At 47.8% G+C, this 24695-nt stretch overlaps 1 protein-coding gene across 1 annotated transcript in view; it reads left to right on the forward strand.

Moving 5' to 3' along the window:
- Positions 1-24695, forward strand: part of dnah1 (dynein, axonemal, heavy chain 1) — a 995196-nt gene that overhangs the window by 482880 nt on the left and 487621 nt on the right. Inside the window, 4 exon segments of the mRNA XM_038812191.1 lie at positions 744-835; positions 11518-11672; positions 13498-13675; positions 23087-23281. Coding sequence (XP_038668119.1) covers positions 744-835; positions 11518-11672; positions 13498-13675; positions 23087-23281 — 620 coding nt within the window.

The raw sequence follows: 24695 nt of genomic DNA on the forward strand, positions 1-24695 counted from the left end.
TCTGAAGATTGAGATGATGATCTAGTTCAATGAAGGCATAAGAGGTAATTTCCTCACTTTTGTGCTTCTACCAAGGAGCCTTGCCAAATGGTGATGCATATGAGAAAATCAAGTGCAAGCTGCGTACAATTTTCCATCTATTGAAGTGGTTGGAAAATGGTGCATACAATCCAAATTTTTAACATGCATCCTTATTGGGCAAACCTCCCAACTGAAAGAAAAAAGTCATAAAATTCATGGGTGTTTCTCTGGTTGGCAATCAGTAACTAGTGGTTTCCCTCAGGGATCAGTGTTGGGCCCACAATTGTTCACAATTTACATAGATAATTTGGAGTTGGGACCAAGTGCAATGTGTCCAAGTTTGCAGATGACACTAAGATGAGTGGTAAAGCAAAAAGTGCAGAGGATACCGGATGTCTGCAGAGGGATTTGGATAGGTTAAGTAAATGGGCGAGGGTCTGGCAGATGGAATACAATGTTGACAAATGTCAGATTATCCACTTTGGAAGGAATAACAGCAAAAGGGATTATTATTTAAGTGATAAAATATTAAAACATGCTTCTGGGCAGAGAGACCTGGGTGTGCTAGTGCATGAGTCACTGGAGGGTGTGCAGAGTTCTTATGTTCTTGTGTATAAGTTGTCACTTCAAGCCTGTTTTTGGGTTCACTGCCATGAAATTCATTGAGAACTTCAGATTATCAACTATGCAGTGCAACATTTATGCTTTCTCCTCTTGTCCAGGCTTTGTGATCAAGTGCATCCAGTTGTATGAAACTACAGTTGTCCGGCATGGATTGATGTTGGTTGGTCCTTCAGGATCTGGAAAGACAAAGGTAAGATACAAGTGTAGAAATATTGTCTATACCGTAGGACCATAATCTCACCTCATGTATAATTAATCCACCAACCTACAGCGTAAAATGTTGAGTTATTGACACTGATTCTCATTTCCACATTCTTAGTAGTATTTCAAAGTTGAACTGTGTTAAACTTATTATAGCCAGTTGGTGAAGGAGGAGACCAGAAGTTAATCTTTATTTAGTTTTAAATTTATTCGTAAAGTGATCAACATTACAAATGTTACAAGCTCCCAGCTCTCCAATCCACCACTAATCCATTAATGGCAATAAGTGTCTGTTCTCTTTTGGAGACTAGTAAACAAGTGATCAACTCTTTAAAGGGACACTATCATGGATGGTTCTACAGGAAGGGAACTTGCAGGTTAGTGGTGTTCCCATGGATCTGTTGGCTTTGTCCTTCTAGGTGGTAGAGGTCACAGGTTTGGAAGATGGCATTTGGCGGGTTGCTGAATTGGATCTTGTAGATACACACTATGGTCGATGAAGTGATATTTAAAATGGTGAATGAGGTACTAATCAAGTAGGCCGCTTTGTACTAGATGGTATGAATTGAATTGAATTGAATTGCTCATTCAAAGAGCTGGCGAAAACACAATGGACTCCTTCTGTGCTGTAACAATCCTATGATTCTGTGTTGAGCTTCTTGAATACTGTTGGAGCTGCACTCATCCATCACACTGCAGGATTTGGGGTATCAGGAGATGCTGCAGATTTCCCAGCTTCTGATCTGCTCTTGTATTTATTTGACTGACCCAGTTAAATTTCTGGTCAATGGTGACTTCCAGGATGTTGATGGTGGGGGATTCAATGGTGACGATGTTACTGAATTTCATTGGCAAATAATTAGTTACTTTCTCGTTGCAGATGGCCATTGTCTCGCACAAGTGTTGCAGAAATGTTATTTGTCAGTTCGCATCTCAAGCCTGTTTTTAAGGCAAAGATAGATAGATTGTTGAACAGTAATGGCGAGTGGGGGGGCAAGTGGAGCTTGTAATGTTCTTTGATTGGGCTGGGTTTAGGGCGCAACCCGAGGGATTTCCTGCTTCAATACACTAGCGCTGAGATGATTGGCCTCCAACAACCAAAACCATCTTCCTTTGTGTTAGGTGTAAGAACATAGGAACTGGGAGCAGGAGTTGGCAATTCAGCCCCTTTAGCCTGCTCCACAATTCAATACAATCACGGCTAATCTTATCTCGGCCTCAAATCCACTTTCCTGCCCGTTCTCCATAACCCTTCAACCCATTACTAATTAAAAATCTGACTATCTCCTCCTTAGATTTACTCAAAGTCCCAGCATCCATTGCACTTAGCGTGCACATAGTCTTGTGTTATAGATTTACCCAAGTTAACGCATCATTTTTAGAAATGCCTGGGGCTATTACTGGCATGCTCTCCTACGGATTGAGGCAAGGTTGAACCCCTGGTTCGATAATTAAGGTGGGGATATGCTGAATCATAAGGTTACAGATTATGGTGGAATACATTGCAGCTCTTGCTGATGGGCTACTGCATCTCATGGGTGCCCAACCTTCAGCTGTTAGATTTGTTTCAGAATTAGGAATATTTAGCAAGGTGGTAGATATTTAGCATTGATGGCCCACAATATGATAGAAAGTACCCTCAGTATGTTCCCATGAGGACTGTAAGATAATCACTCCAACCAATACTGTCATGGACAGATGTCTCTGAAACCAGACATGAATGAGGATCAGATAAAGAAAGCATTTATCTCTTGTTGGCTCTCTTACCACCTGCTGCAGGCCTAGCTTCATATATATCTCCTTCAGGATTTGGCCAGCTTTGTAATAGTGGTGTTCAATATAAAGCAATGCTGGTTCATCAGTTGTTGGAGGGTCTAAGTAGTAATCAGCTGATAGTTTCCATCGTCTTATTTGGTCTGATGGCATGACATTTCCTGGGGTCTGGTATCAATGTTGAAGACCCCCCGGATCATCCCCTCCTGACTGTATGCCACTGTGCAACTACCTCTGGTGTGTCTGACCTGCCAGTGACACAGGACAGGTTTCATTGGCCAAAATATTGAATACAGGAGTTGGGACGTTTTGTTGAAGTTGTACAAGACATTAGTAAGACCACACATGGAATACTGTGTTCAGTTCTGGTCACCCTATTATAGGAATGATATTGTTAAACTAGAAAGAGTGGAGAAGAGATTTATGAGGATGCTACCAGGACTTGATGATCCGAGTTATAAGGAGAGGCTGGATAGGCTGAGACCTTTTTCCCTGGAGCGTGGAAGGCTTAGGGGTGATCTTATAGAGGTAGATAGTCAACATCTTTTCCCAGAGGTAGAGGGGTCTAGAACTAGAGGGAATAGGTTTAAGGTGAGAGGGGAGAGATACAAAAAGACCAGAGGGGAAATATTTTCACACAGAGGGTGGTGAGCATCTAGAACGAGCTGCCAGAGGCAGTGGTAGAGGCGGGTACAATTTTTTCCTTTAAAAAACAGTCACACAGTTACATGGGCAGGGTGGGTATGGAGGGATATGGGCCAAAGGCGGGCAAGTGGGACTAGCTTTTTTAAAAATAATTTTTATTGGAATTTTTTGAAAAATATATGTCAACAAAACAATAATAACAATAACAATAATAATAAACACCCCCTGGCACCCGTAACAACGCATATAACAAACCCCCCCACCCCCCCACAACCCCAATAAACAACAAAATAAATTAACAATAAGCAAATTAACTTAAACACTATCCCCTTAAACCCTCCCCCCCCCGGGTTGCTGCTGCTGCTTGCCTAGTACCTTATCGTTGAGCCAGAAAGTCGAGGAAAGGCTGCCACCTCCTAAAGAACCCTTGTACCGACCCCCTCAGGGTGAACTTGACCCTCTCCAACTTAATGAATCCCGCCATGTCATTAATCCAGGTCTCAGGGCAGCACGGTGGCCTAGTGGGTAGCACAACCGCCTCACGGCGCTGAGGTCCCAGGTTCGATCCCGGCTCTGGGTCACTGTCCGTGTGGAGTTTGCACATTCTCCCCGTGTCTGCGTGGGTTTCGCCCCCACAACCCAAAAATGTGCAGAGGAGGTGGATTGGCCACGCTAAATTGCCCCTTAATTGGAAAAAATAATTGGGTAATCTAAATTTTAAAAAAAAATTAATCCAGGTCTCCACACACGGAGGTCTCGCATCTTTCCATTGCAGCAAGATCCTCCGCTGGGCTACTAGGGACACAAAGGCCAAGACATCGGCCTCTTTCGCCTCCTGCACTCCCAGCTCCACCCCAACCCCAAATATCGCGAGTCCCTAGCCTGGCTTGACCCTGGACCCTGGACCCACCACCCTCGACACCGTCCTCGCCACCCCCTTCCAGAACTCCTCCAGTGCCGGGCATGCCCAGAACATATGGGCATGGTTCGCTGGACTCCCCAAGCACCTGACGCGCCTGTCTTCGCCCCCAAAGAACATACTCATCCTAGATCCGGACATGTGGGCCCGGTGCAGCACCTTTAACTGGATGAGACTAAGCCTCGCACATGAAGAGGAGGAGTTCACCCTCTCCAGGGCGTCCGCCCATGTCCCCTCCTCAATCTGCTCCCCCAGCTCCACCTCCCACTTAGCCTTCAGCTCCTCTACCGACGCCTCCCCCACCTCCTGCATTACCTGGTAGATGTCAGACACCTTCCCATCCCCGACCCACCCCCCCGAAAGCACCCTATCCCTTACCCCTCGTGGGGGCAGCAAAGGGAACCCCTCCACCTGTCGCCTAGCAAACACCTTGACCTGAAGGTACCTGAACATATTCCCCAGGGGGAGCTCAAACTTCTCCTCCAGTTCACCAAGGCTCGCGAACCTCCCGTCAAGAAACAGGTCTCCCAACTTCCTAATGCCCGCCCTATACCACCCCAGGAACCCGCCATCCATGTTCCCTGGGACAAACCGGTGGTTCCCCCACAGCGGGGCCTCCACCGAGCCCCCCACTTCCCCCCTGTGTCGCCTCCACTGCCCCCAAATTTTGAGGGTAGCCGCCACCACCGGGCTCGTAGTGTACCTCGTTGGAGGGAGCGGCAGCGGCGCCGTTACCAGTGCCTTCAGGCTCGTGCCTCCACATGACGCCATCTCCATCCGTTTCCATGCTGCCCCCTCCCCATCCGTTACCCACTTTTGTACCATCGAGACGTTAGCCGCCCAATAGTACCCAGAGAGGTTGGGCAGCGCCAGCCCCCCTCTATCCCTGCCCCGCTCCAAAAAGACCCTCCTTACCCTCGGAGTCCCGTGCGCCCAAATAAATTCCAGAATGCTGCTGTTCACCCTCCTAAAAAAGGCCCTCGGAACAAAAATGGGGAGGCACTGAAACAAAAACAAAAACCTCGGGAGCACCGTCATTTTAACAGACTGTACTCTACCCGCCAACGACAACGGCAGCATGTCCCACCTTTTAAACTCCTCCTCCATCTGCTCCACCAACCTAGTAAAATTGAGCTTGTGCAGAATCCCCCAGCTCCTAGCCACCTGAACCCCCAGGTACCTAAAACTCCTCACTGCCCTCTTTAGCGGGAGCCTACCAATCCCCTCCTCCTGATCTCCCGGGTGTACAACAAACAGCTCACTCTTGCCCAGGTTCAATTTATATCCCGAGAAACTCCCGAACTCAGCAAGAATCTCCATCACCTCCGGCATTCCCCCCGCCGGGTCTGCTACATACAACAGCAAGTCGTCCGCATACAGCGGCACTCGGTGCTCCTCCCCACCTCGCACCAAACCCCTCCACCTCCTCGACTCCCTGAGAGCCATGGCAAGAGGCTCAATTGCCAGCGCAAAAAGGAAGGGGGACAGGGGGCACCCCTTCCTCGTCCTACGGTGGAGCCTGAAGTACTCGGACCTCCTCCCATTTGTCGCTACACTATCCATCGGGGCCTCGTACAGCAACCTCACCCATTTAATAAACCCCACCCCAAACCCGAACCTCTCCAACACCTCCCACAAGTACCCCCACTCAACCCTGTTGAGGGGCTGTTTAGCACACTGGGCTAAATCGTTGGCTTTGAAAGCAGACCAAGCAGGCCAGCAGCACGGTTCGATTCCCGTAACAGCCTCCCCGAACAGGCGCCGGAGTGTGGCGACTAGGGGCTTTTCACAGTAACTTCATTTGAAGCCTATTCGTGACAATAAGCGATTTTCATTTTCATTTTTTCATTTCAAAGGCCTTCTCCGCATCCAATACCACCACAATCTCCGCCTCTCCTTCTGCTGCCGGCATTATTATCACATTTAGCAGCCTTCGCACGTTAGTGTTCAGCTGCCTCCCCTTCACAAAACCCGTCTGATCTTCATGTACCACCCCCGGCACCCAGTCCTCTATTCTAGTGGCCAAGATCTTCGCCATCAACTTGGCGTCTACATTCAGCAGTGAAATCGGCCTGTATGATCCGCACTGCAAGAGGTCATTATCACGCTTCAGGATCAGGGAGATTAGCGCCCGAGACATCGTCGGGGGCAGAACACCCCCCTCCCATGCCTCGTTGAAGGTCCTAACCAACAGGGGGCCCAGCAGGTCCGCATATTTCTTATAAAATTCAACCGGGAACCCATCCGGTCCCGGCGCCTTCTCCGACTGCATGTGGCCAATCCCACTGACCAGCTCCTCGAACTCGATCGGCGCCGCCAGTCCCTCCACCTGCTCCTCCTTCACCCTTGGAAATCGGAGCCTGTCCAAAAAACTCTCCATTCCTCCTCCCACCGCCGGCGGCTCCGACCTGTACAGTTCCCTATAGAAGTCCCTAAAGCCCTCATTGACCTCTGCCACCTGCTGCACCACATTCCCATCTCTATCCTTCACTCCACCAATCTCCCTAGCCGCGTCCCGCTTACGAAGCTGGTGCGCCAGCATTCTGCTCGCCTTCTCTCCATATTCATAGACCGCTCCCTGCGCCTTCCTCCATTGTGTCTCCGCCTTTCTGGTGGTCAATAAATCAAACTTGGCCTGCAAGCTACGCCACTCCCCCAGCAATCCCTCCTCCTGGGCCTCCGCGTACCCCCTATCCACACTCAACAGCTCCTCCACCAGTCTCTCCCTCTCCCTCCTCTCCCCCCACTCCCTATGGGTTCGGATGGAGATCAGCTCCCCCCTAATCACTGCCTTTAGAACCTCCCACACCATCCCCACCTGGACTTCCCCAGTATCATTGACCTCGAGGTACCTCTCGATACATCCCCGAACCCTCCTACACACCTCCTCATCAGCCAACAACCCCACGTCCAGACACCAAAGCGGGCGCTGGTCCCGCACCTCCCCCATCTCCAGATCCACCCAATGCGGAGCATGGTCCGAAATCGCAATAGCCGAATACTCGGCCTCCTCCACCCTCAGGACCAGTCCCCTGCTCAAAACAAAGAAATCAATGCGGGAATAAACCCTGTGCACATGGGAGAAAAAAGAGTACTCCCGAGCCCTCGGCCTCCCGAACCATCAGGGGTCCACTCCTCCCATCTGGTCCATAAACCCCCTCAACACCTTGGCCGCCGCCGGCCTCCTGCCTGTCCTTGAACTAGAACGATCCCGTAGGGGACCCAGCACCGTATTGAAGTCCCCCCCCCCCCATGATCAAGCCCCCCACCTCCAGGCCAGGAATGCGGCCCAATATACGCCTCATGAAACCAGCATCATCCCAATTTGGGGCGTACACATTAACCAACACCACCCTCTCCCCCTGCAGCTTACCGCTCACCATCACATATCTGCCGCCACTATCAGCCACAACATCAGACGCCTCAAACACACCCTCTTCCCCACCAGGATCGCCACCCCCCCGGTTCTTCGAGTCGAGCCCTGAGTGGAAAACCTGCCCCACCCACCCCTTCCTCAGACGGACCTGGTCCGCCACCTTCAGGTGGGTCTCCTGGAGCATGGCCACGTCCGCCTTCAGCCCCTTCAGATGCGAAAACTCCCGGGCCCGCTTAACCGGCCCATTCAATCCCCTCACGTTCCACGTAATCAGCCGGATCAGGGGGCACCCCTCCCCCCTCCCCCGTCGACTGCCCATCGACTGCTCGCCCCTGGCCATCACCCATTCGGCCCGTTTCCAACGGCGATAGAACCTCACCCCGACCCCCCCGACCCGCACCAACTCCTCCCTGGCCAATCCAGCAGCAACCCGGTATCCCCCCCCCCCCCCCCCCCCCCCCCCAAGGCGAGGACCCCTCCTAGCCGCGACTCTCCCTCCACTGTACTCCCGTGAGCCAGCTGACTTCTGCTGTCCCCGGCACCTGCCGCTCTAACTCCGACCCCTCCCGATATGAGGTCCCCCCTCCTCCCCTGTATCAGCTCCTGGGCACCGCTTCAGCGCGGGAAACTCGGTCTAATAACCACGCCCCTCACCACCAGCTCCACCCCCTCGTCCCGCAGCGTGGGAAACCAGAGAAAAGCCCGCGCTTTACCACCAACGCAGCTCCCCAACCGCAGTCCCAACCCAACCACCAACTCCGTACAAACAAAGACGTAGATCAACCACAAACCCCAGTACCCCTCTTAGAACACAAAACCATACCCCTCATCGTCTGAAAGCGAGAGAAAAAACAAAAACAAACAGAATAACCCGCTACAGCATAAACAATGATACATGAATAGAAAAACTCCCACAGCCCCCAATCTCTAGTTCGAGTCCAGCTTTTCAGCCTGCACAAAGGCCCACGCTTCCTCCGGGGACTCAAAGTAGTGATGCCAGTCCTTGTAGGTGACCCACAGGCGCGCAGGCGGCAACATGCCGAACTTCACCTGCTTTCCATGGAGCACCGCCTTCGTCCGGTTAAACCCGGCTCTCCGCTTGGCCACCTCCGCACTCCAGTCCTGGTAGATACGCACTAACGAATTCTCCCACTTACTACTCCTCACCTTCTTGGCCCATCGGAGAACACACTCCCGGTCACTGAACCGATGGAACCGCACCAGCACCGCCCGTGGGGGTTCATTCGCCTTAGGCCGCCTGGCCAGTACTCTGTGGACCCCCTCCAGCTCCAGGGGCAGATGGAAGGATCCTGCCCCCACCAGCGAGTTCAACATCACGACCACATAGGTCGGCAGGTCCGACCCCTCCAGCCCCTCCTCGAGGCCCAGGATCCGCAGGTTCTTCCTCCGTGACCAAAGCTCAATCTCCTCGAACCGATCTTGCCACTTTTTATGAAGCGCCTCGTGTATCTCCACCTTCCCCACGAGGGCCGAAACCTCCTCCTCGCGCTCAGAGGCCTGCTGCTGCAACTCAAGTATCGCTGCACCCTGGGTCGTCTGGGTCTCCAGCAGCTTACTCGTCATCACCTTCAGGGATTCCAACAACTCCCCTTTCAGCTCCGTGAAATAGCGCAGAAGGGCCGCCTGCTGCTCCTCAGCCCACTGCCTCCACTCCTCAGGGGCTCCACCGGCCGCCATTTTGTCCACCTTCCCCCGCTTTTCCAGGGGAGCTGCTGCCGTTTTTCTCCTCGCCCCACTTCGAGTCCGCACCATAAATCCCTGGGGGGTTTTCTCCAGACCCCTTTATCCACTGGGAATCGTCGAATCAGCGCCGTTTGGGGCCCTTAAAAGAGCCCACAAGTCCTTTTAAAGCGGGAGCTGCCGAACGTGCGGCTTAGCTCCGCATAGCCGCAACCAGAAGTCTCTGGGACTAGCTTATTGATAGAAACTGGGCGGCATGGACAAGCTGGGCCGAAGGGCCTGTTTCAATGCTGTAAACATCTGTGACTCTAAGACATGCTCAGGAATTGCAATGAATGAGTCTATACACTGGCATTAAGGTATGATTCAATGACCATGTCAAGTTGTGCTTGACTAGTCTGTGGGATAGGCTCTTCCAATTTTAGCACCAGTCCCCTGCTATTTGTGAGAGGTGGGCTTTGCAGGACCAACTGGGTTGAATGTGTCTTTGTCAGATTCATTGCCTAGGTCAATACTGGATGGTCTGTACAGTTTTATTCTCCTTTGATTTTTTTCATAGTGGTTTTGATACAACTGAATGACTTGCTAGGCTCTTTCAGGGAACACTTAAGAATCAACTACATTGCTGACCATCTGGATCAGACTGGGTAAAGGTGCCAGGTTTCCTCCCCTTAATTATTAATAAGTCAAATAGACTTACACAAAAATCTGATAATTTCATGGGCACAGTATTCTACAGCTTTCTGAGAGAACATGCTGGGATAGATCAATGGGTTATTATTCTGAAAGGTCAGTCTTGACTGTTTTGTAGCCATATCCATATCTTGCTGCATGTGCCTTGACAATGACCAGGAATCTTTATCGAGGAAATCTTTGGTCATCATTAAAAGTTTAATGCTAGCTATTCATGCCCTTTCAAGCTGATTCCCTAATTTCCTGAGACTGGAAGTGAGAACCTCCAAAAACTGGAGCCCAATGCACAATCATATTGTTGTTCTGCACTTGTATTTGTGCTCCTCATCTTCAATGATACCTTTAACATTCACCCTGGAACTGTTGTTCACTCTTGGTGCTCTGCCGTCCTACAAAGGTAGCACAGTAGCATCGCTGTTTCATCCCCATCATTTTGTGCAGGGATCTCTGAAGGTACTGTGTGAAGAGCTTTGCTAATTAATCAGCCCAGGTATTCAGGTAGAAATCCATGGGCCCTGATGGAGCTCCAAGCCCAGCCTTTAGCCCTCCATTCATCTCATTTATGCTCATCTGTTGTCACCTCCATTTGATCCTCCTCACTCATGCTCAGTGCTTCAATAGATCCTGTCTCCTCACCCAGCTTACCTGATTTTTCTGAAGTGGATGTTTCCATACTGGTGCTTCTTAGATGCTTATGTGGTCGGTATGCTTCTTGCTCCTTCCTGGTGTCCCGTCTTTGGATTTTCTGACACAAACCTAATGGAACTTGTATCAATGTAAGGTGCAGAATGAATGGCTGTACAAACAGGAGCAAGACCAATATGTTATTATTGCTAGAAATCGGCAGATGTGGTCACCTATTACTCAGTCAATGCTGAGTTTAAAATGTTAACTGAAAGGTCCACTAACCATGTTGAACTGCAAAACTAGTTGATTATTTAATAACTAAATAGGTCGCTAAATAATTGGGCTGTGCTGTTTTATTCCTCGACATTATACAGTACTGATCATTATACAGCATGGTAGCACAGTGATTAGCACAGTTGCTTCACAGCTCCAGGGTCCCAGGTTCGATTCCCAGCTTGGGTCACTGTCTGTGTGGAGTCTGCACGTCCTTCCCGTGTCTGCGCCGGTTTCCTCCGGGTGCTCCGGTTTCCTCCCACAGTCCAAAGATGTGCAGGTTAGATGCATTGGCTGTGCTAAATTGCCCTTAGTATCCAAAAAAGGTGAGGTGGGGTTACGGGGATAGGGTGGAGGTGTAGGGATAGGGTGGAGGTGTGGGCTTAGGTAGGGTGCTCTTTCCAAGGGCTGGTGCAGACTTGATGGGCCGAATGGCCTCCTTCTACACTGCAAATTCTATGATTCTATGATCCAGCCACCATTGGAAGTAGCATACAGACACAAATGTTACTTAATGTCTTCCACTTTTGCAGAGCAAGATACTGTCTTTAAGCAGGCAGTCACTCCTTAGTTAACATAATTTGACATTTAGTTTACTGTAAAAAGAGTGAAATTCCTTCAGAACATTCAAATGGCATTTGTACTTTTGTTCCCTCTTACCTAGTGTTACCAAGTCCTAGCTCAAGCGCTTACAGCCTTAAGAGGACAGATGTCAATCAGTGGTGAAAATTATGAAAAGGTCATTTTGTTTGTTCTCAACCCCAAATCTATCACCATGGGTCAGCTGTATGGGGAATTCGATCTTTTAACTCATGAATGGTAAGCATGGTTGATACGTATTAAGTCAATGAAATGTTGCAATGGCTACAATACAATGTAGTAAGAGAGCAGCGTATCAGTATTATTATGGGTCAGGGTTTAGAGAACCCCAAAGTGTATCATGGAGTTCACCTGACCCACAACCTTTAATAGATTATGGTATGGGGAGCACACGGCTCACTCTACAGGTATAGCAGAAAATGGACCAGTGGACAAAACAATGTTTATTCTATGAACTCAAGTTAACCTTTCTAAAACAAATAGTGAACATATTAGCAACCAGTAAATCAAATACCCCCCCCCCCCAAAGAATACCACATTAAGTAATATGTTTGGCGTCCTTTTAACATCCAAAAGACTTAACAAACCTTCAAACAGGAGCACATTAGGGTTTACATTCAAGACTGAAAACATTTACAATTCTTCTGAATTCACCAAAGGATTAAGAGATAGTCCTTCATGGCAGAGATCAACAGCAGTGCAGCTCACAGACACATCCAAGCTTTCTCAAACTGAAACCCAAAAAGCAGAAGTAGAGCTCAGCTCCACCCACACTCTGACATCACTGCAGTAACATGAGCAGCTTCATTTCTTAAAGGTACATTTCTTAAACATCCATTTCTTAAAGGGTACTCTCACGTGACAGTATACAGTACAGTAATACACTGCAGAATGACAATGTTGGAGCATAATGCAATCAGATATTTTGCTGGAAATCAAGAAACGGTCAAGAATTAGTTTAAAGAGTAAACTGCATTAAGCTACTTAAGTTTAGGAGTTAAAACAATATGATCTGTTATAAAAAGGAAGTCTTGTGTTTTTTATAGGGTGTTCATGTCCTGGGGTATATAATGAGACATTGGGGTGTATTCTCCACCTCCCCAACCGTGGGTTTCTCAGTGGTGCGCTGTTGCTGGCAGCAGGATTCTCTGTTCCAGCAGCTGGCCAATGGGATTTCCAATTGTAGCCACCCCATGCCCCGGGAAACCCACAGGCGGGGTGCATTGCTGGTGGAACGAAGAATCCTGCCAGTAGAGAATTCACCTCATTGTTTCCCCTGGCTGGGGAATCTAGATTAAGGGGCACAGTTCCAGGATAAGGTGACCAAACATTTAGGACTGAGATGAGGGAAAAAATTCTTCACTCAAAGAATACTTGGAATTCTCTACCTCAGGATGTTGTGGTTGAGCCATCACTGAATGTATTTAAGGCTTTGATAGACAGATTTTTGTTCTCTCTGCGCATCAAGGGAAATGGGGTGCAGGAAATTGGAGTTGAAGCCCAAGACCAGCCACACTCACACTGAATGGGCGAGCAGGTTTAGAGGGGTGTATTGTCTTCTTCTGTTTCTATTTCCTACGTTTTTAATGACTCCCCAAAGTACTTTATATCTAATTATGCGCCTTATTCAAGTGTAGTCATTTTGTAATGTAAAGAAAACACAGCAGTCAATTTGCACACTGCGAATACCCTGCAAAGAATCCAACAATTTGAGAAAAAACATAATCTATGGTGGTTGAGGGAAATATTGGCCTTGGCACCAGGGAGAACTCCTCTCCTCTTTTTTCAATAATGCCATGGGATCCTTTACATTCACCTGAGGGAGTAGATGAGGCTTTGGTTTATTGATTCATCCAAAAGAGAGAGCCTCCGATTATGCAGAAATCCCTCAGTACTACAATGGAGTTTATGAAGAAAAGTTTTTAAATGTTGAAAAGAAAGGTTTATGAATAAACTAAGCATTAACGAATGCTAATTGTGCTATACATTAGTTGGTGAGGAAGAAGCCAATCATTACACACACTGTTCTTTGTCTCTTTAATAGGACGGATGGCATTTTATCATCCTTAATTCGGGGTGGAGCCGCAGCCACTGACCGTGTGAAAAAATGGTACATGTTTGATGGGCCAGTTGATGCAGTGTGGATTGAAAACATGAACACTGTGCTGGATGATAACAAAAAACTATGCCTCAGCTCTGGAGAAATCATCAAACTCTCTGAGGTAGATAGAAAGAAGTAATGGCCAGGGTTCTCCGGTCCTTCCCTTGGTGGGAATCGTCGTAGGTGGGTCAGAAAATTTGATTTAGGGTGGGAATTTCCAGTCCCACAGCGGGCAGGGCCTGTAAATCCCACCCAATGAAACTGACAAAACTTGTAGGGCAATCCCATATCTTACCGTTGGGTTATGGGGCTCACTTACAAACACAGCTTGGCTCTGGCAATGCTCAGAGATGCATTGAGGAAGGTCGGTCTAATATCGTATGAGAAAAACAAAGGGAATTTCAGTGTGTGTGTCTGTGGCAATTTAATGTAACTACCTCATTAGCATTTTACTTCCGTTGATTGCACGACAGTGGACTTGATAAGGACTCCCACAGCACAATATCAATCCCAGCATTTAAAGGGCCAATTCAAAGATGGAATTTTGAGGAATTGAATGTTGAAAAGCAGGAGTTGGGGAATCCAAAGATGGATTCTGGCTCAGTTCACTTAATACATTGTTGGGTTCAGTGTAGAGCTGGAGTGAGATATTATTCTCCAACAACGTGAAGATGAATCCTGCAATTGCCACAAAGAAAATGTGGCTGAAGATAGGTGAGGAGATTAGCAGCAATATTGTGCTGCCCTTCTGGATTTATGAAGGAAACATTTTAATAATCTAACCAGGTTAGGAAAGGTGAACACAGTTGTATATTTATCTACATCATGTTGTGCGCATCACCCCAAGCCCTCACTATGTCTCGACAATCCTACGTCACCACAACACTCCTCACACACACTAACCTAGCCAGCGCTGTGGCCTTTATTCTCTTTCTATTCATTTTCTCAAATGTTCATTCATCAGTGCCACTCATCCACGTATTATTTAATTTCAAGCCTCTCCCTAAACAAAAATGTAAATGTTGCCACAGTCCCAGAGGACATAGACTTCTCTCCCCTTTGAGAGCTGACTGATGATGATTAATCCTGAGGATCACCACATCTCAGGTGAGGAGCAAAGTTGACAAGGCGGGCCTTCATGAATAACCTGAGCCGGTATGGGAATATAGGAACCCACACTGTTGGCATTGTTCCGCATCACGAATCAGCCATCCATCCAACTGAACTAAAACGACCCACTCCTCTCCTGAATAGCCACCCTCACAAATAGTTACCCTCACAAATGCGTTCCATCCATCAGGTTAAAACCCTTTACAGTCACTCATGTGGCTATTCTTCCCTTGTTACAGGAGAAGACAGCACAGGATGAGAGAGCACAAGAATACAATTGAATGGCTAGCAGCGAGGTCCTCCACAGACCTCACAATTAACTGCAATGGATGTAGTGCTGGAGATCAGTCGCATTTCAGCATCCCAAGCCTTCAAATATTCAGAGATAGGGACCTCAAGGGTACCTGGTGACACAATTGAATATCAGCAATGCACATGCTGTACAGTGCTGAGTCATGTTGACCTGATTTCTATAGCGAGTTAAAGATGATCATCTTCATAATAATATAGTGCCGCACTCTTAGCTTTCTGGTAGTAATTCATATCTTTTTCTCCACCGGGGCCTTCAGACATGCAGCAGGAGTCTGTGAACCTTGTGTCTAATGAAGCCTCAGAGATTCCTTCTGATAGTGTACCATCATAGGATTCATGCTTTCTCAGTATAATGCGTATACCTGCACTTCTGTGGGACCAGTAAGACAGATAATTACGTTTTCACCTATTTACCAACACTCCACAAGTGAGCAAGTGCAGATAAAACATTGAAAAGTCCATGCATAAAGGTATAGCCTCTCCAAGCTCCATGTGGCTGGACATAGATGCTATACACAAGGGCCAACAATGAAAAGGATTAAGCAACAGCAGTGAATGTTGCCGACAGGCTTCCCAAGCACACTGACCATGATTACAGAGAAAAAGCCTCAAGCACGAGTTTGTTGACTTTGCAAAGGATTGTGACAATGTTTTCCTTCATGGATAGAGTAGCCAACAATTTGAAAGATCAAATGCATCTGTCAATTTAGTTCACGCATGCCTTGACCATGACTATGCACACTCTGGATGACAGTTGCTACCTTAAATAAAGTGACAGATACTTGGCCTTGGACTCATGGCACCACACTAAGTTCCGCCAAAGTAGTCTACAGTAAAGTTCAGCAATAAAGTGACGCTAGGCCCTGAGAAGGATGATTGCGAAAAAGGCCATTGAAATTGAGATACCACTCAAAGTGCTTCTATAATGGAGATCCTGTAGATGTAGTATATCTAGAATTCCAGAAGGCATTTGAAAAGGTGCCACACAGAAGGTTAATTCACAAAGTGAGATCACATGGGATTTGGAGTAATTTATGAGCTTGGATAGCAGACTGGCTGACAGATAGGTGACAGAGAGTCGGGATAAATGGGTCTTTTTCTGGATGGCAAGATGTAATTAATGGGGTGCCACAGGGGTTCGGTCCTTGGGCCTCAGCTATTTATGACTTTGATACAGGGATAGAAGGATCTATAGCATAATTTGCAGATGACACAAAAATAGGTGGGACAGTAAGTTGCAATGAGGAAATAAGAACCTTAAAAATGGATATAGGTAGGTTAGGAGAGTGGGCCAAAATGTGGCAGATGGAATTTAATGTGGATAAGTGTGAGGTCATGCATTTTGGTTGAAAAAATGGAAAGGCAATTTATTATCTAAATGGGGAGATACTTTGGGTGCTCTGATGCAGAAGGACCTGGGTGTCCTCGTTCATGAGTCACAGAAAACAAGTATGCAGGTGCAGAAGATAATAAGGAAAGCAATTGGAATATTGGCATTTTTCACAAAAGGAATTGAGTACAAAGGTAAGAAACTTTTGTTGCAACTATACAAGGCATTGGTAAGACCGCACCTGGAGTATTGTGCACAGTTTTGGTCCCCTTATTTGAGGAAAGATGTAGTGGCATTGGAGGCAGTTCAGAGGAGGTTCACTAGATTGATTCCAGAGATGAAGGGTTTGTCATATGAGGAGAAATTGAACAATTTAGGCCTATACTCTCTAGAGCTTAGAAGAATGAAGGGAGATCCCATTAAGGTATACAAGATGCTAAAAGGTATGGATAAAGTAGACGTGGAGCTGATGCTTCCTCTTGTGGGGACCTCTTGAGAGGTCATAATCTTATTATAAGAGGTAGAAAATTTAAAACAAATTTGAGGAAAAACTACTTCTCCCAAAGGGTTGTGAATCTGTGGAATTCGCTACCCCAGAGTGCAGTGGATGCCAGGACAGTGAGTAAATTTAAGGAGGAGTTAGACAGATTTTTAATTGGGAATGGGTTGAAAGGGTATGGAGAACAGGCAGGACGGTGGAGTTGAGGCAAGGATGGGATCAGCCATGATCACGTTGAGGGTGTTAGGCTCGGGAGGCTAAATTGCCGAATCTTACTCCTAGGTCATGTGTTCTAGGGAGGAGATGCTCAGGATGATTTCGCCATCCAGCTATTGGCCTGTAACATTGTAGGTAGCAGATGTGGAACATATCAGCCATGATAGAATGGCGGAGCAGACTCGCTGGGCCGAATGGCCTAATTCTGCTCCTATATTTTATGAACTTATTGTTATGGGCCAGGGTTTAGAGAACCCCAAAGTGTATCATGGAGGTCACCTAACCCACAACTTTAAATAGATTTTGGTCATGGGGAGCACAAGGGCCCACAGGTGTGATGCAACAGAGAACTAAGAGTATTTTTAAACAAAAACAATGTTTATTCTATGAATCCAGTTAACATTTTTATAAACACACAGTAAACATCTTTGCAACCATTAACTCAACTACTCCTCCCAAAGAATACAGTACTTTATAATTAACCCTTAATCTTTCCTTGCACATCCATAAGACAAATACCCTCTTTAACACAGAGATCAGATTCAAATTCTCTGCTGAGAGCAGTTATCACTTTTAAATTAGCAAGTGATTTGAAGACATTCCATTCATGCAGAAAGGAATCAGAATTACACCTGGTTTTGCTGGATGGAGCTCTCAATCAGCAAAACTAAACTAAACACACCCTGTAGCTGCCAGCCCAAAGCAAACGTAAATCAGACAGACAGCCCATCTCCACCCACACTCTGACATCACTGCAGCTATTTGATAAACACCCATTTCTTACAGGTACACCCACTACAGTTATTTGATAAACAGCCATTTCTTAAAGGTACATCCACTACAGCTATTTGATAAGCACCCATTTCTTAAAGGTACTCTCACATGACATTATGAACTTGTCATCCCGTTTCTCCTTGCCCCTCACAAATTTACAGTGCAGAAGGAGGCCATTCAGCCCATCGTGTCTGCAACAGCCCTTGGAAAGAGCACAATACCCAATCCCACACCTCCACCCTATTCCCGTAACCCAGTAACCCCACCCCACCTCTTGGACACTAAGGGTAATTTAGCATGACTAATCCACCTAATCTGCACATCTTTGGACTGTGGGAGAAAACCGGAGCACCCGGAGGAAACCCATGCAGACACGGGGAGATCGTGCAGACTCCGCACAGGCAGTGACCCAAGCTGGGAATCGAACCTGGAACCCTGGAGCTGTGAAGCAACTGTGTAACCACTATGCTCATGGCTTGCTTTCTGCCACTGCTTTTGGCGGGAAATTACAATCATTTGTATTTAAAGGCCAGTTGCGGTCAGCATTCTTAAAAGCCGATCGCGGCCATTGGACGCTTCTCCCGCGATCGGAAATGCCGCGACTGATTGCACCGTGACCCTCCCGACACGCACCCGCGGGTTCAGACCTGGGACAGGATTCTCCCTTCAGAGGAGAAAGTCCCCACAGTTGCCGGAAAACGGGCGAGAATCACTCCGGAATTTTTCCTCGAAAGTCCAGGGTGATTCTCCATTTTCCAGGGGGCTAACAGGGCCTCTGCGTGCATCCCGCAGCTCTAGCTGCCAGCGGGGCCCTGCTGTCCAGACCGCTGAGCCACACAGCGGGCCCGCGCGGAGTAAGGTAGGTCCCCCAAGATTGCGATGGCCCGCCAATCGGTGGCCCCTGATTGCGGGCTTGGCCACCGCTGAGGACCCCCCCGGAGTCAGATACCCCCCACCAGGACTGCCACCGCGACCGCGGGTCCAAGCTCTCGCCGTGTGGTACCAGATGTAAACCACGCCGGTGGGAATTCGGCCGGTCGACCGTGGAGAATCACTGCGGGGGCATGTTCCAACGGCCCCCGACCGGCGCCGTGTCGACTGTGCACACTTGGGTCCGTGGAGGATCGCGGAAGCGCCGTTGTGACAGATTTCCATTGTGAACGGCTATTCTCCGCCCCCGCGCCGGGCGTGATTCCGGCGTCGAGGGTCGGAGAATCCTACCCCTGGAGCTTGAAAATCCCTGGCCTCGATGATGTTGACCAAGAGCACCTCAGCTTTAGAGCATGGATCTGAATAATTTGCTTGTACTGAAGTCACATAGGAATGGTTGGAAAAAGGAAGAGTAATATTTTGTAGCTGCTCAAGGGTATGGGCATGGGTAAATGAAAGAATGTTATGTTGTGAAGTTTTTGTCCTTTGAAAGAATCACGGAAATTGTATTTGTTTGGGAGTATAGAACTTGAGTATTGCTGAAAAAAGAGATATGCTATTGAAGTTTTTCTTCTTGCATGCATCAGGACAGACGCAAAAATAGCAAATTTCAAAGGGAGAAACAATTTATACCATAGAGAGTGCACCAGGTCCTCCATGATTTTGTTTATTCAAAAAGGTACAATGTCTGGACATATTCCTTTTGCAGAGGACAGGTCCCTGCATATGAATATATGTAGCTACTTGCAGATGTAAGTAAGCTACATTGCAAGCCCAACTGATAATTTTAAATTGGTTGTTGTATAATTCTGAACACATTGGGATTATTCAACAAATGCTGTACAATCGACAAATCACATTAATGTTGGACTACTTTTACACTACTTCTCTATCTTACACATTCCTGTTTGCTGGGTGGAAAGTAGCCTTTTCATTTGCTTGTTGATAAATGGGAAGCTGAATTAAATGAATTTGATTTAGTCGCTGCACCGTTGTTGTCTGTGCTTTCAGCTGCCTTGGCCCTTTGCCCTGATATTTCTTTCTAACTCCATGCATCTCTCTGTGATGTCTTACACTCCGAGTCCCATTTTTGGGAGCTAATCATGATCAGGCGCACTTCCTGATTAACTACCCTCAACATCAGCTCGAGGGAGTCGGATTCAAAGACACATAACTGGGTTCACTGAACCTAAACCGCCTCCAAAGGAAAGGAAATGATCAAGATTCTTACCTTTTTTTCGAATAACACTATTTTCAATTGGTTTTTAGCTAGATTGTAATTTTCAGGATACCATTAGGGTCCGGTGAAACTCCTCAGTAAATATTCAGGATCAGGCGCACTTCATGATTAACTACCCTCACATTTTGTAAATGTGGTTTACAAAGGGGAACAGGAGTTGTGTTCCTTGAGTTATTGATACAGAAAACTAAGAGAGACCATTTAAATTTTATAACACACTGAAGTTTATTCTAAGCAAGCATATAACTTAATACTTAATAGACATAGACATAGAACAGTACAGCACAGAACAGGCCCTTTGGCCCTCGATGTTGTGCCGAGCCTTGTTCAAAACCAAGATCAAGCTATCCCACTCCCTGTCATTCTGGTGTGCTCCATGTGCCTATCCAATAACCGCTTGAAAGTTCCTAAAGTTCTGACTCCACTATCACAGCAGGCAGCCCATTCCACACCCTAACCACTGAGTAAAGAACGTACCTCGGACATCCCTCCTATATCTCCTACCCTGAACCTTTTAGTCATGCCCCCTTGTAACAGCTACATCCACCCGAGGAAATAGTCTCTGAACGTCCACTCTATCTATCCTCCTCATCATCTTTTAAACCTCCATTAAGTCGCCTCTCATCCTCCTCCGCTCCAATGAGAAAAGCCCTACCTCCTTCAACCTTTCCTCTTAAGACCTATCCTCCAAACCAGGCATCGTCCTGGTAAATCTCCTTTGCACCCTTTCCAATGGTTCCACATCCTTCCTATAGTGAGGTGACCAGAACTGCACACAATACTAATGAAAAGTATAAATTGCAAACTAGATAAATTCTGAAAAAGAAGAATCCTAATTAGTATTTCAAATCGAGAATATAAAATTTAAACTATACTTGTTACAGATGTAATGGGTTGGATTCTCCATTTCAGCGGCTAAATGCCAGCTCAACGGAGAATTCGCGGGAGGTTTACTATGAAATAATTGACGCGAACCCTCACTGATTCTGGGACCGGTGAGGGGCTAGCAACGGTGCCGGGTGAAACACCCGGTTCCCGCGCCGAAAACATCCAGAGAATGGCCGGGTCCATGGCCGCGCATGCAGTGGCACGCTTCGCGATTAGGCCATTTCTGAGGGGGCGGAGCATGACTGACTGGCGTCAAACCGGCTCCGGCCCCGATTTGGGAGTTGGTATCAATTCTTGGCCTGATCGACGAGTACAATATCGGTGTTGGGCAATGGAGAATCCCATCCAATGGGCCTGATTCACCTGAAAGATATCTATGTCCAGTTTCGGGCGCATTTCGCAGGGTGTTTCTCGGTTGCTGCAGCCGAGAAACATCTCGCTGTTAAATGGCACTTTGCCTTTTTTTGGCCTCGGGGAGTTTCTCTCCAGCGAGGCCACACTCAGAGGCTTGCCAGTGGGAAAGGCTCCTTGCAGATCGGGGTGCCATTTTGTCTGTCTGCCCCGATCTTCACCCACCTCCCATTTTCAGGCCCCCCCCCAACCTTGGGGAGGCCTCCGGGAATCCCTCGTCTCCTCTACCTGGTAAGGACCCCCCAGCCTGAATCCTGGCATTGCCAACGTGGCAGCTGGGCATCCTGGCACTGCCATACTGGCACTCTAGGACTGTTCCTGCAGCCTGGGACCATTACTGACACAAAAAGTAGTGAGTTTCACCTCCATCGTTATATCCAAATGGAAAATCCTGGCCCTTCTGTCAGGTACCTTACATTTAGAACATAGAACATAGAACAGTACAGCACAGAACAGGCCCTTCGGCCCTCGATGTTGTGCCGTGCAATGATCACCCTACTCAAACCCACGTATCCACCCTATACCCGTAACCCAACAATCCCCCCATTAACCTTACACTACGGGCAATTTAGCATGGCCAATCCACCTAACCCGCACATCTTTGGACTGTGGGAGGAAACCGGAGCACCCGGAGGAAACCCACGCACACATGGGGAGGACGTGCAGACTCCACACAGACAGTGACCCAGCTGGGAATCGAACCTGGGACACTGGAGCTGTGAAGCATTTATGCTAACCACCATGCTACCGTGCTGCCCCTAATTTCTCCAATGTCTCTCACAATTGCATCCTTTTATCTTTCAGCGTCACAACAGCTCTCATTTAATTTATCACCTGCCTCCACCTAATCACTTTACAGATCATTCTTTTTCTATTTTTATGTATGTGATCATTTTTTTCCTTCTGTACCCTTCCCCTGACTCTGTTTCTCTTCATAAACTGTTCATCTGTAACATCATTTGCAGCACGGTAGCATGGTGGTTAGCATAAATGCATCACAGCTCCAGGGTCCCGGGTTCGATTCCCGGCTGGGTCACTGTCTGTGCGGAGTCTGCACATCCTCCCCGTGTGTGCGTGGGTTTCCTCCGGGTGCTCCGGTTTCCTCCCACAGTCCAAAGATATGCGGGTTAGGTGGATTGGCCATGCTAAATTGCCCGTAGTGTCCTAAAAAAAGTAAGGTTAAGGGGGGGTTGTTGGGTTACGGGTATGGGGTGGATACGTGGGTTTGAGTAGGGTGATCATTAAAAAGGGGGCAGCACGGTAGCATGGTGGTTAGCATAAATGCTTCACAGCTCCAGGGTCCCAGGTTCGATTCCCGGCTGGGTCACTGTCTGTGCGGAGTCTGCACGTCCTCCCCATGTGTGCGTGGGTTTCCTCCGGGTGCTCCGGTTTCCTCCCACAGTCCAAAGATGTGCGGGTTAGGTGGATTGGCCATGCTAAATTGCCCATAGTGTCCTAAAATGTAAGGTTAAGGGGGGGTTGTTGGGTTACATGTATAGAGTGGATACGTGGGTTTGAGTAGGGTGATCATTGCTCGGCGCAACATCGAGGGCCGAAGGGCCTGTTCTGTGCTGTACTGTTCTAGGTCTAGGTTCTAGATCATCTGGTTCTGACAAATGGTCATGGACTTAAAACATTAACCCTGCCTTCCTATCCCCAAAGATGCTGCCTAACCTGCTGAGTATTTCCAGCATTCCCCCTTGGGGAATGTTCTAAATGTTTCATTGGAATGTAGACCACTGAGATTTCTATATTTTCTGTCTTGGAACCTGACACCAGAGTAGGGAGACACTGAGTGATCTTTGTATCTTTTTTCTTCGAGGCGATGACAATGATGTTTGAGGTACAGGACTTAGCAGTGGCCTCTCCTGCCACTGTATCTCGCTGTGGGATGGTCTACCTGGAGCCTAGTATTTTGGGACTGCAACCATTTACTGAATGCTGGCTGAGGCAAGTTCCTCCCAGTATCGACCCCTACAAAGCTCAACTGGAATCTCTCTTTGATCGTTTCCTGGAGGTTAGTAAATGCTTCTACATTGAAATAGTTGAAAAGTAATGTCGCTACATTTGAATATTTATGCACTTAGGTGGCTGGAGAGTGGAGAAAAGGTAGACTACGGAGTAGAGATAGAAGGAGTTGCACAAGCTCTGTATCTCAACTTCAAGGCTAGAGAATACCTAGTTACCTCTTTTCCATAATTCTAAGAACATAGAAATTAGGAGCAGAAGTAGAAAATTCAGCCCCTCGAGCCTGCTCCGCCATTCAATCAGATCATGGCTGATCTCTTCCTGGTCTCAAATCCACCTCCCTACCTGTTCCCCATATTCCTTTGACCCGTATTTTATCAGAAATCTATCTATCTCCAGACCTCCAATGGCGATCATGGAGTGAGTGGTCGCACATTAGGTGGCACCCACTCGAGGTAGACTTTTTCAGACTTTCCCCACCCAAACTGTGTGGTGTTTGAGGATAAAAGCTGCATGAGTGTCTGGGGAATGCAAGACACCTCTGGTGGGACTGGTGTATGGCTCATTAGATGAGGAGTGCCACGAGGAAGAGAAAGCAATTGGATCAGGAAAGTGTTTGTGGTCCGACACAGGTGAAGGTGACGGAGAGCAAGGGGACAGTCCTGCCCTCCCAGTGGTGAACGGAGCAGCTGCTGGAGTTCCTAAATGGCAAATTCCAAAATTTGCCGGGATAGTGGGGTCTGGTCAGGTGCTGGTCACCGTCTTTAACGAGGCAAGAGGCAGAGGGAGTTCACCCCCGACGATGTCCCAGGCCACCATCTCGCTCATTCTGAAACGGGATAAGGACCCGGAGGCCTCTGGGTCATCCAGGCCGATCTCCTTGATCAACGTAGACGCCAAGTTACTGGCCAAGATTTTGGCGACCAGAATTGAGGACTGTGTACCGGATGTAATTGTGGAGGACCAAACTGTCATAATATACACACAGGTATATGATGGTGCACAGACAGGCAGTGATTGACACACAGGATGACCAATGAACACACAAGACACAGCAGCCAATCATCAGACAGGACATGACCACTATATAGCCAGAGAGCACCAGTTTTCCTACTCTCTGGGGATCCAGCCTCTGAGACAGTCAGAGCCCATGAGCAACAACTAGAACATACACCATGTGGTAGTAAGATAGTCTGGTCAGGTTAGCCTCAAGTCTCCAGTCAACTCAGCATAGTGTCAACCCACAGTTAAAGTATGTATGATAGTTGAGAGTTCAATAAAATCGAGTTGCATTTCTTCAAGTGTTGGAAGCCTGTCTCTCTCACTGCTGCAGTAAACGCAGTCCTCGCAGACCCAGCTTACCCAACACATCATGGTACCAGTGAGTCAGGCTCGAGTTTGATGGACCTACCTTGAGATAATCTGCCTTTGACCAGCGATCAGCCATCCGGTAACATGGACAG

Source organism: Scyliorhinus canicula, chromosome 11, assembly GCF_902713615.1.
Source record: "Scyliorhinus canicula chromosome 11, sScyCan1.1, whole genome shotgun sequence".
Lineage (NCBI taxonomy): Eukaryota > Metazoa > Chordata > Chondrichthyes > Carcharhiniformes > Scyliorhinidae > Scyliorhinus > Scyliorhinus canicula.